Source organism: Ranitomeya imitator, chromosome 2 (genome assembly GCF_032444005.1).
Source record: "Ranitomeya imitator isolate aRanImi1 chromosome 2, aRanImi1.pri, whole genome shotgun sequence".
In the NCBI taxonomy this organism is placed as follows: domain Eukaryota; kingdom Metazoa; phylum Chordata; class Amphibia; order Anura; family Dendrobatidae; genus Ranitomeya; species Ranitomeya imitator.
Window position 1 is genome coordinate 487,941,441 of NC_091283.1, and position 12,979 is coordinate 487,954,419.

Consider the following 12,979-nt stretch of genomic DNA (forward strand, 5'->3'; position numbering starts at 1 on the left):
TTACAGAGACTATAGATTGGGTGGGTTAACTGAGTCAAGAACCAAAACTCCAAAGGTGAGAAGCAGCAGATAGGTCTAATCTATAGTGCCTATAAAAGGTACCAGGCGAAGCCCAAGTTGCGGCCTTACATATAAGGTCTATTGGCACGTTCCCCCTTTCTGCCCAGGAAGTCGATAAGGCCGTTGTAGAATGCGCCTCCACATGCATTGGAGGATCTCTTCCTTTGGCTCTATATGCCAAGATTATGGCTTCTCTGATCCAGCGAGATAACGTGCTTTTCGTGACTCTGGATCCCTTGGTTTTACCCTGGAAAGACAAAGAGAGCCCTACTCTTCCTCCAGTCCCTAGTTCTCTCTAAATAGGCCAGAATAGTCCTCTACATCTAGGGTATGAAGTCTTACTTCCTCTGGAGTTGAGTGGTCTTTATAAAAAGTAGGCAATAGGATCTCCTGGGATCTATGAAAACTAGTGGCTACCTTAGGCAGATAACATGGGTCTGTTTTCAAAACTATTCTATCAGGTGTTACCGATAGGAATGGAGGATCTATTGACAAGGCCTGTAGGTCGCTCACTCTTCTAGCAGATACCAATGCTACTAATATCGCTTTTAACGAGATGTTCTTTAATGAGGCTGCATGAATAGGCTCAAACGGGCTTTGTGTCAATGCATCCAGGACCAAAGATAGATCCCACTGGGGCACCTGTGGTATATTTATTGGTTTCAACCGTTCACATGCAGATATAAAACGGGATATCCATCTATCACCTGCGACATCATAACTGAAGAGGGCCCCTAACGCCGAAACTTGAACTTTCAACCTATTAACCGAAAGTCCCAATTCTAGTCCTTTTTGCAAAAACTCTAGTATTGAAAATATAGGCACCTCTGAAGAAATTTGTGTGGTATGAAACTCAAGAAATTTTTTCCAGACTATCATAAATTTTGGTAGTAGAAGGCTTTCTACTCTTCATGGGGGTATCTATCAACCCACTGGAAAAACCCCTCCTACTTAGTAACTGCCTCTCAAATTCCAGACAGTTAAGTTCATGCCTTTCACCGGAGGATGGAAAAATGGACCCTGAAACAGCAGGTCCTTGGTCTGAGGCAGAATCCAAGGGTCTGTAATTGACATGGCTCTGAGCTATCAATATCCATCCAGTTCAGCCTATATTCCATCATAATAAATCCCCAGATCTACGTCCTTCTACAGAACCTAATTGTATGATACAATATTGTTCTGCTCCAGGAAGACATCCAGGCCTCTCTTGAACCCCTCGACTGAGTTCGCCATCACCACCTCCTCAGGCAAGCAATTCCAGATTCTCACTGCCCTAACAGTAAAGAATCCTCTTCTATGTTGGTGGAAAAACCTTCTCTCCTCCAGACGCAAAGAATGCCCCCTTGTGCCCGTCACCTTCCTTGGTATAAACAGATCCTCAGCAAGATATTTGTATTGTCCCCTTATATACTTATACATGGTTATTAGATCGCCCCTCAGTCGTCTTTTTTCTAGACTAAATAATCCTAATTTCGCTAATCTGGGTATTGTAGTTCTCCCATCCCCTTTATTAATTTTGTTGCACTCCTTTGTACTCTCTCTAGTTCCATTATATCCTTCCTGAGCACCGGTGCCCAAAACTGGACACAGTACTCCATGTGCGGTCTATCTAGGGATTTGTACAGAGGCAGTATAATGCTCTCATCATGTGTATCCAGACCTCTTTTAATGCACCCCATGATCCTGTTTGCCTTGGCAGCTGCTGCCTGGCACTGGCTGCTCCAGGTAAGTTTATCATTAACTAGGATCCCCAAGTCCTTCTCCCTGTCAGATTTACCCAGTAGTTTCACATTCAGTGTGTAATGGTGATATTGATTCCTTCTTCCCATGTGTATAACCTTACATTTATCATTGTTAAACCTCATCTGCCACCTTTCAGCCCAAGTTTCCAACTTATCCAGATCCATCTGTAGCAGAATACTATCTTCTCTTGTATTAACTGCTTTACATAGTTTTGTATCATCTGCAAATATCGATATTTTACTGTGTAAACCTTCTACCAGATCATTAATGAATATGTTGAAGAGAACAGGTCCCAATACTGACCCCTGCGGTACCCCACTGGTCACAGTGACCCAGTTAGAGACTATACCATTTATAACCACCCTCTGCTTTCTATCACTAAGCCAGTTACTAACCCATTTACACACATTTTCCCCCAGGCCAAGCATTCTCATTTTGTGTACCAACCTCTTGTGCGGCACGGTATCAAACGCTTTGGAAAAATCGAGATATACCACGTCCAATGACTCACCGTGGTCCAGCCTATAGCTTACCTCTTCATAAAAACTGATTAGATTGGTTTGACAGGAGCGATTTCTCATAAACCCATGCTGATATGGAGTTAAACAGTTATTCTCATTGAGATAATCCAGAATAACATCCCTCAGAAACCCTTCAAATATTTTACCAACAATAGGAGGTTAGACTTACTGGCCTATAATTTCCAGGGTCACTTTTAGAGCCCTTTTTGAATATTGGCACCACATTTGCTATGCACCAATCCTGCGGAACAGACCCTGTCGCTATAGAGTCCCTAAAAATAAGAAATAATGGTTTATCTATTACATTACTTAGTTCTCTTAGTACTCGTGGGTGTATGCCATCCGGACCCGGAGATTTATCTATTTTAATCTTATTTAGCCGGTTTCGCACCTCTTCTTGGGTTAGATTGGTGACCCTTAATATAGGGTTTTCATTGTTTCTTGGGATTTCACCTAGCATTTCATTTTCCACCGTGAATACCGTGGAGAAGAAGGTGTTTAATATGTTAGCTTTTTCCTCGTCATCTACAACCATTCTTTCCTCACTATTTTTTAAGGGGCCTACATTTTCAGTTTTTATTCTTTTACTATTGATATAGTTGAAGAACAGTTTGGGATTAGTTTTACTCTCCTTAGCAATGTGCTTCTCCGTTTCCTTTTTGGCAGCTTTAATTAGTTTTTTAGATAAAGTATTTTTCTCCCTATAGTTTTTTAGAGCTTCAATGGTGCCATCCTGCTTTACTAGTGCAAATGCTTTCTTTTTACTGTTAATTGCCTGTCTTACTTCTTTGTTTAGCCACATTGGGTTTTTCCTATTTCTAGTCCTTTTATTCCCATAAGGTATAAACCGCTTACACTGCCTATTTAGGATGTTCTTAAACATTTCCCATTTATTATCTGTATTCTTATTTCTGAGGATATTGTCCCAGTCTACTAGATTAAGGGCATCTCTAAGCTGGTCAAACTTTGCCTTCCTAAAGTTCAGTGTTTTTGTGACTCCCTGACAAGTCCCCCTAGTGAAAGACAGGTGAAACTCCTTGATGAAGAGTGTGACGGCTGAGGAAATCGGCCCGAAAGTTGTCTATGCCTCTTATGTGTACCGCTGACAAGGACAACAGTGGCGCAGGGGTTAGCACAGCAGCCTTGCAGCGCTGGAGTCCTGGGTTCAAACCCCACCAAGGACAACATCTGCAAAGCGTTTGTACGTTCTCTCCGTGTTTGCGTGGGTTTCCTCTGGGTTCTCCGGTTTCCTCCCACATTCCAAAGACATACTGATAGGGAATTTAGATTGTGAGCCCCATCGGGGACAGTGATAATGTGTGCAAAATGTAAAGCACTGCGGAATATGTTAGCGCTATATAAAAATAAAGATTATAAAAATAAAGATTATATTTTCGGCTAACACTATGATGTGTGATGCCACCTCCATGAGTGTCCGACCGTGTACCTCCTTGACGGTTTAGATAGGCCACCGCAGAGATGTTGTCGGAGAGGACCCTTGTGTGAGAGCCTCGCAGCTGAGGAAGTGGAGCAGGGAATAATATATAGCTCTTAATTCTTTAACATTAGAAGAATTATTATACTCTGATCTGGACCAGAGACCTTGAACCATCTGATCCCGAAAATGTGCTCCCCAACCTTCAGGACTAGCATCCGTGGTAACTATATTTGAAGGAGTGATTACCCATAGGACTCCTTTTGACAGATTTTCCCAATCCAACCACCATGTAAGGGAGTGTACCACTTCTGACGGTAGAAAAACTATCTGATCTAAACGTCCCTGATTTTTAGTACTCTCTTGTAACACAAATCTTTGCAGCTGCCTGGTATGGAACTGTGCCCACTCAACTGCAGGAATACAAGAAGTCAAAGACCCCAGCACTGACATGGCACTTCTTAAAGACATACTACGCCTATTAATTGCTAAGCTCACTTTATTAATTATGGAGGTTTTTTTTATTATCTGGCAGCCAACAGACTTGATTAACCGAATCTAAAAGGACACCAAGGAACTTCTGACATGTAACAGGACGGAGCCTGGATTTTTCCCAATTAATAATCCAACCCAGTGATTGTAAAGAAAATACTACTTCCTCTAATCTTTGCTCACACTGTAGAGTCTTTCCGCACTATTAGAAGATCATCTAGATACGGGATGACTAGTGTGTCTTTTAATCGCAAAAATGACATTACCGCAAACAATAATTTAGTGATCACCCTCGGAGCCATTGATAGGCCAAAGGGCATTGCCCTGTATTGTAGATGACAAACCTGACCATCCATTACAACTGCTACCCTAAGAAACTGCTGGTGTAACTGGTGTATAGGCAGATGGTATTAAGCATCCTCAAGATCCAGTACCACCATGTAATAGTTGGGAAATAAATTTTTAATGGCTGACCGAATGGACTCCATCTTAAAGGCTTTAGGTCTTATGAAGGTGTTCAACTTCCTCAAATTTAATATAGTCCTAAAGGACCCATCAGGCTTTGTAATTAGAAATAAGGGAGAATAAAAGCCCTTTCCCATTTCAGATGATGGAACTTTTATTAGAACTCGTTTGGACAAAAGAGATTTGATTTCAGTCTCCAGTGCCTGTTGCTGTAACCTGGATTTTAGGGAGGTGAGAAGAAAAGAATCCGGAGGTGTCCGGATGAAGTCTAAGGTGAGACCTGACCTGACGAAATTAAATCTAAGGCCCATGTATTAGCCGTTATTTCTTTCCACTGTTCAACAAACTGTAGTAGTCTACCGCCCACCGGTGGAATAGGGTTCTCGGGAACTTATCCGATGGTCTGAAGGGACGCTTATTGAACAAATTGCCCTTCTGCCTGAATTCCCTGTTACTCCAGCGGTCTTTAAAGCCTCCTTTCCTTCCAAATGGCGGCTTCCTGAACGCCCTTCTATAGGAAGAAATAAAGGGATTAGGAAACCCCTTTTTCCTTTTGCCCGCCTTAGTGAGTATGTCATCCAGGACAGCTCCAAAGAGGTACTCACCCTGGCAGGGTATGGCACACAACTTAGACCTGGATTGGGCATCTCCGTTCCAGTTCTTTAGCCATAATGTCCGACGAGCCGTATTAGAGAAGTTAGCTGATCTAGCCGCTAGGCGGAGAGAGTCTATTGAGGCATCGGATATATACGCCGCAGCCCCCTTAATCAATGGAATAGAGGCTCTTATCTTCTCTCTGGAAACGCCACTTCTGATGTTTTGATCTAGTTGTTCCAGCCAGACCAACATGGATCTACTATTACATGTGGCCGAGATTGCTGGTTTAAATGCCGTAACACAGGCTTCCCATGATTTTTTAAAAAGCGCATCAGATTTTCTGTCCATTGGGTCGGACAAAGAACCCGCATCCTCTACTGGCAAAGAGGAACGGCAAGCGGTAGCTGCTACAGCTGCATCAACTTTCGGTACTTTAGCACAGGTGGCCAAGTACTCGTCATCAAAGGGGTAGCGTCTTTTACAGGACACTGGCACAAACCCCTTCTGACCTTTTCCCCATTCTTTCTTGACAAGGTCTTTTATAGCCTGGTTTACTGGAAACACATGGCCTTTCTGTTGAGAAAGGCCCGCGAACATCACCTCCTGCTGAGTTTGAGGTTCTTTTGACTCCGAAACCCCCATGGTACTCCTTACTGCTTTAACCAGGTTATTTATGCCATCAGTAGGAAAGCAGACAGTCGTCTTCATCTGATGAACCCGATAATTGAGAGACATCTGACTCGACCTCCCCACTCTCTGCCGATGTGTCAGCTTTAGGCGAGGATACTCTGTTAACTCTCCTCTCAATATTTACGGATGGACCGCTTCCTAAATTCTGAAGCTCCTCCCGAATCATAAGGCGTATTTCATTCATTTTAACTGACTCTTCCTGTTGCAGGGTGTCCTCTATACAAGCCTGACAGTTTTTTACTATACGAGTCAGGCAAGGGCTCGGTACAAACTGCACACTGCTTGTGCTTGGTCTTCCCAGTCCTCTTCGCCTATGAAACATAAGGAGGGGAGACCCATAAGCGTCCATGAGGCTAAATAAACACTCACCCTGAAGTATCCTTATATACCGGGCCTCGGCTCTTTTGCTCGGTCTGGGGTGTGCCACGGGACGACCTCCTTCCTGACTTGTCAGTGGAGTCGCTCACTTTTGATAGTCCACTGCTTCTCTAACATGGTCACTGGGTGCCAGTAACTCCTCCACAGGGCGCTCACAGACTTCCTCATGGGACGGCATGCTGACGCACCTTGTGCCCAGCTGAGCTGTAATTTATAGCGCCAGAGGCACACACCCCTTCCCTTCTTTTTTTTTTTACCTGCGCAAAGACCTTGCTTCAGCAGCGTCAGGGGATGACAACCACCTAGAGGAAACCAATATGGCGGTTCCCCCGGAAATGAAACGCCGACCTCAGAGGTTCAGGGAACTACATCCGGGAACCGCCTGTACTGCGCATGCGCCGGCGTCCCTGCGGCCTGCCGGCAGAAGCGCTACACTGCACCATGCGCCATCATACCTGAGGGACTGGGGAAAGCTCCACATCAATCGGAGGCCACCGCTACCTGACCTAGGTCCGGGTCGGACCAGGTACATGCCGCTCCTTCGGCCGTCCCATACAACGATGTCCCAGCAGGGAGATCGTTGCTAAACTTTAGGCCTCGCAGCAGGCCGCAGCAGAAGAGGGGGGAGCCAGCAGGAACCCCCGACTGTCTACCCGCTCTGGAGCCCCTGTCGCTCAGAGACGCACAGGCGGCATCCAGGCGAGTTCTCCTCTTCTTTAGTAACTCCATGGAGTCTTCTCTGTGGGTTCCCTTCCAGGAACAGGAAACCAACTGAGGAGCAAAGGGGGGCCGCCCCTTTTATTTCTCTGTAGGTTTCCTGTTCCTATGGGCGGATCCCCTCTCTCGTGGGTGCTGTCGTGGCGAATAGAAAACCTCTCCTCCAGACGCAAAAAATGCCCCCTTGTGCCAGTCACCTTCCTTGGTATAAACAGATCCTCAGCGAGATATTTGTATTGTCCCCTTATATACTTATACATGGTTATTAGATCGCCCCTCAGTCGTCTTTTTTCTAGACTAAATAATCCTAATTTTGCTAATCTATCTGGGTATTGTAGTTCTCTCATCCCCTTTATTAATTTTGTTGCCCTCCTTTGTACTCTCTCTAGTTCCATTATATCCTTCCTGAGCACCGGTGCCCAAAACTGGACACAGTACTCCATTTGTGGTCTAACTAGGGATTTGTACAGAGGCAGTATAATGCTCTCATGTGTATCCAGACCTCTTTTAATGCACCCCATGATCCTGTTTGCCTTGGCAGCTGCTGCCTGGCACTGGCTGCTCCAGGTAAGTTTATCATTAACTAGGATCCCCAAGTCCTTCTCCCTGTCAGATTTACCCAGTGGTTTCCCGTTCAGTATGTAATGGTGATATTGATTCCTTCTTCCCATTTGTATAACCTTACATTTATCATTGTTAAACCTCATCTGCCACCTTTCAGCCCAAGTTTCCAACTTATCCAGATCCATCTGTAGCAGAGTACTGCCAGAGTATGAAGAAGAGTCAGATTCACCATCTGACTTCAGAATGTTGTCATCTGATTCAAATTAATCTGGTTTTATTTTGCCTTCTTTATGGATTAGGGTTTTAAGGGAATCTTACTTCTGCCCTAATAACAGATTTTGAAGTCCATGGTGAAATTTGAGGATTCTTTAAATAGTTTTCTGGATACATGAGCAGAGTTTCTTCTGCCATGAGGTGGGAAATGTATGCCTGCAAAGCACACACTCGTTATTTAAGCTTTGTGCTATATTTTAGGCCTAAAAAGGACCTAGTTACCATGGAGAACTTTCACAAAGATCAATCAGTTTAGTAAGGGATTCAGAGGATGGATCAAATCACACAATTGTTCTCTCTGGAGGTGATAGATCCATGATCCACTGTTTCTCTGGCTGGCTTTGCCATCACTTCTGTTAATTGTGCAACTGTCATGCTCACCGACACCGATGTTGCTACTGCAACATAACCACATCCTTCCACATGGATGCCTGCTCTGGACCCCCTGGAAGTGAAGCTACTACTTTTGGGTCAGAAGTCACTAGTGCTTGCCATGAAGCTGCATACAGACACGAGGACAAGGTGGCCAGCAGACACAGAGTCTCCGCTGCTTGCATCTGCACAATTCCCACTAGATATGGTGGTGCTTCCAGGACCTGGCCCAGGAAAGATTTTTCTGTTCCTTTCTACACCTGATACTTCAAATACAAGTTCCATCACTGACAGGAAACCAACTGATGCAGGAAGGGTTGAGGAAACTTTCCTGTCCTTGATTAGCAGGTCCCCTCTCATGTAGCGCTGTCATAGGGGAAAGAAAAATTTAGCTTACAGTGGTCAGCCACGAGAAAAGTTTTGGAGAAATTAAGAGCCAGAAAAGAATAGGAATGTAGCCACAAAGGCACTTTGCTACAAAAGCAGTTTGAAGAAAAAAAAACAGAAGCACACACCCACACCATAATTTTGCATCAATCAGGCAACCAAAAAAAAAGGTAGTGTCTAGTTTCACTCTACAATTCCATAGACGATAAGTCCTGATGTGTAAATGCCTGTAGTGGAAAAAAAAATAAAAATTTTAACTTCAGTGCAGAAAGATTTATAGAACACACACAAGACTTGATGTCCGACAAAGATCTGTACACACACACGTAGCAAAATAGATGAAGCATGAATACAGAGAAAATGCCAATACTCATCCCAATAAGTTTAAAATCGCCATAGTTAAGTTGTAGCAGCAAAATACGTAGGGTTCCCTCCTGTGTGTCCGATTCTTAATTTATTTGGATGTGTATTTAGCATTTTTTACTTTGCATTATTTCTGCTTTTATCCATTAATTTTTTTTTTTTACTAGTGGAGTCATGAGAAAGCAGTTGTAGCTCATGATCTAGTCAATACGTGCATGGACGTCTGTCTGAGGTCCACAGGTTAGAAATAGTTTTTAGTGCTTTGATTAATGGCCTTTTGTACAGTCTTAAAAAATTTCTGACCAATTTAAACTAAGCAGTCTAAAATAGTGCCACATTTATCAAAAATCCTCATGTGCTTTTTCAAATTTGGTGCATCTTTAGACTCAAGTCTATGCCTGGAAATTAGGCAGTATTACCGTATATACTTGAGTATAAGCGGAGATTTTCAGCCCATTTTTTTAGGCTGAAAGTGCCCCTCTCTGCTTATACTTGAATAATTTTCCCAGGGGTTGGAGGGGGAGCAGCAGAAGTGGCAGCTGTCACATCATACTCTCCCTCCCGGCGCGGTCTCTGCACCTCCCTGCTTCTCAGATGGTCTCTGGTGCTTGCAGCTCTTCCTGTGTTCAGCAGTCATGTGGTACCACTCATTAAAGTACATATGGATGCGACTCCCCTCCCATAGATGGAGCGCATATTCATTACTTTAATGAGCGGTACCATGTGACTGCTGAACACAGGAACAAGCTGCCGGCACGCGCCAGAGACCAGAGAAGCAGGGACTTAGAGACCGCACCAGGATAGGGCGAGTAGGACAGTGGAGGGTGAGCCATGCGATATTCACCTGTCCCCGTTCCACTGCCTCGCTGTATCTTCCACGTCCTCTGGCTGTGACGTTCAGGTCAGAGGGTGCGATGATTTGTTTAGTGCGCGCCCTCTGCCTGAACAGTCACTGCAGAGACCCGGAAGACACAGTGGCGCACGGCGGAGCCAAGGACTTGAGCCTGTGGCGACACCAGCACCTGACCCACATAGCGCACCAGTGTCCCCATTTGCTCAGGACCCCGGCACCCAGCGATGAGGCGAGTTTTTTTTTTTTTTTTTTTTATATATAATCGCAGCAGCATATGGGGCATATGCTATGGAGCATCTTATGGCGACATCAACCTTTATGGAGCATTATAAGGGGCATATTATATGGAGAATCTTATGGGGCCATTATTAACCTTTGTGCAGCAATATATGGGGCATTTTTTTTTTTATGGAACATCTTATGGGGTTCCTGATTCAATATGGATATTCGAAAACATTTGACCTACTTATGTCTCAATCAATTTTACTTTTATTGGTATTTATTTTTATTTTTGAAATTTACCAGTAGATTCTGCATTTCCCACCCTAGGCCTATACTTGAGTAAGTTTTCCCAGATTTTTGTGGCAAAATTAGGGGTCTTGGCTTATACTTTAGTATATACGGTAGTTTATCTGCCCATTGTACGTAGCAGAAGCCCCACATTTTCAGTCTGATGCCCACAACGTGCATTATGCTGGCATAACTGGGCATGTTTTGCACAGCTGAAATTGGTTTGTATATGCTACAACATGCCCAGTTGTGGACCGGTTACAGTCAATTTCTAATGTATGGTGTTTGTCCTTGAAATGGAGGGGGTGGGTGAAGCTTTGTTTACATCGCAAAATAAATCACATCATCATTCATTGGTTTAAATACAAAATTTTATTCCAGTGTTCAGATTGCATGATTGGATGTGTTTAGTGCAACGATACAGACAAAAGGAAAATAACCCCTCAAGTTTCTCACAGCCGAGACTTCTGCTCTCTCCATATGAGATCCCACCGCAGACCTTCACTACGACTACACTGTGCTCCATAGTTTAGACATACATGGCCATAAGGACAGCAGTGCAACCTATCAGGACAGCACACACCCTGCAAAAAAACAAACAAAAACACAACATGTGCCAACGTCATGAGAAACGGCTACGTATGATCATCAAGATTGCAGTAATGTTGCCCAAATACTCACATTAGGGAAAGGGCAGCATGCCCAATCTGCATAAGGTCCTCTGCAACAAGTCTGCCCATCAGGGCAATAATGACCTGCGTCACACCACACATAGCCCAATGGTTGGATTGGAGAAGCCTTTTTGAGGGCGTCAGATGGTTTATTGCAGCTGGCCGTTGCCACATCACAGGTGTATCCAGAAGGACAACAGTGGAGGTGGTCTGAACAGCACACCGCCTTACAAGGGTGAGAAGAGTCAGAAGGTCAGTGGGAGCAGTGCACGGATGTAGTCAGAACATGGACCAAGACAAAATGTGGCTTGTACATGTCGCAAGTACTGAACAGATGGTCTTCTCATGGCTCCATAGAAAAAAAGTGAAGACTCCGTTTGTAAGCAAACAGACAATACCAAGATTACAAAGGGAGATTAAAAACCTGCCCCCGCAGGCCAGTAGTGTCAGTACAGGTGAAAAGTGGAAGATTTCATTATGAAGCAAGACAGAGAAGATTAAGGACAAAGTGCAAGATCAGGATACATGTGTGCAGTGGCATGTAGAAGTCTGGGCACCCTTGGTCAAAATTACGGTTATTGTGAACAGTCAAGTTGAAAGCTAAAGGAATCACAAAAAGGACTAACGTTAATGACTCATTTTAGGCAAAAATAATAATTTCACATTTTCATTTTTTACATTTTAAAAAACTACAAAAAGGAATAATGAGGTGATGCAAAAAGCTTGGGGAACCTGCATGGTTAGTACCTAGTAGCACCCCCCTAAGCCTAGCCCGACAAGAGTCTTTCAATCCTTTGAGGGATTTTCATCCATTCCTCCTTTGTTCTGAGAGATTCCTGGGTCGTCTTGCATGCACAGCCATTTTATTCCCTTTCTGACCTTGGATGTACACAGTACATCATGGTAGACTGGTACTTACTGACCTTGGACATACAAGCATGGCCAGGTGAATTTTCATGCACAGAGGCTGTGGCAGCGGATTCTGACAGCTGACACTCCCTGCAGGAATGGTGCATGCCCTGCTCCTGGCACTTTAGCAGGTGTGCAGAGGCAGGGAGGACCCTTTGCACTCTGATCAGCTCCCCCGAGATTTGCACTGTGCCTGAAAAGTAGCTTTTATTTACTTGTAGGATATTGGTGCACTCAGGAGAATTTTAACCTCCTAAGGTACATTTTTTCCCCATTAGCCTTTAGAAAAATGTGAAACTTGGAGCCAAAACATTTTAGTAGTAAAAAGATTATTCTTTCTTCACCACCCAATAGTATAAAAATCTGATGCACATGGTGTCAATATGATCACTGCACCCCTGGATGAATTCACTGGGGAGCGAAGATTATAAAACGAGTTCATATATGGGGAGGGTTCTGTTCGGCATGTGCATGGCACCCTCAATCCATCCTGCAAAATCTGAACTCTATGGTGTTTCTTCCCTTCTGAGCTTTGCATTGTGCCTTTAAAGTAGTATTCCCCCACATATGGTTATCTGCATGCTCATGAGAAATTGCACAAGTTTTGGGCCTCATTTTGTTTTATTACCCTTGTGAAAATAAAAATTTGTGGTCATTTTTTCCTTCCACATTTTAAAAATTCCAGTGAAGCACCTGAAGGGTTAATCAACTTCTTGACTGTGGTTTTGAGCACCTTGAGGTGGTACAGTTTAGAACCCTGACACTCTGGGGGATTTTCTGTCATATAGACCCCCCCCTCAAAGAAACTTTAAATGTAATGTGGCACATTAAAAAAGGGTTTGCAAACATGAGACATGTCATGAAAAAAAAAATTTCAGAATCATAAAGTCATAAAGTGTCACTTGTCTGAACTGTAAAGTTATACCTGGTTTTGAAAGGTGCAAACAGCATTGGGAGGGGTAAAGCACTAGCCATGGAT

The 12,979-nt window shown here is 43.9% G+C and overlaps 1 protein-coding gene across 2 annotated transcripts in view; it reads right to left on the bottom strand.

The window, feature by feature from the left end:
• Window positions 1-10,773: 10,773 nt before the first annotated feature.
• Window positions 10,774-12,979, bottom strand: part of GRN (granulin precursor) — a 100,538-nt gene continuing 98,332 nt past the window's right edge. For both annotated transcript variants that reach the window (XM_069751420.1, XM_069751419.1), the window contains exons 16-17: window positions 11,102-11,317; window positions 10,774-11,004 (exon numbers count right to left, since the gene is read on the bottom strand). In XM_069751420.1, coding sequence (XP_069607521.1) covers window positions 10,873-11,004; window positions 11,102-11,317 — 348 coding nt within the window. In that variant the 3' untranslated portion in view covers window positions 10,774-10,872. The remainder of the gene's footprint in view (window positions 11,005-11,101; window positions 11,318-12,979) is intronic.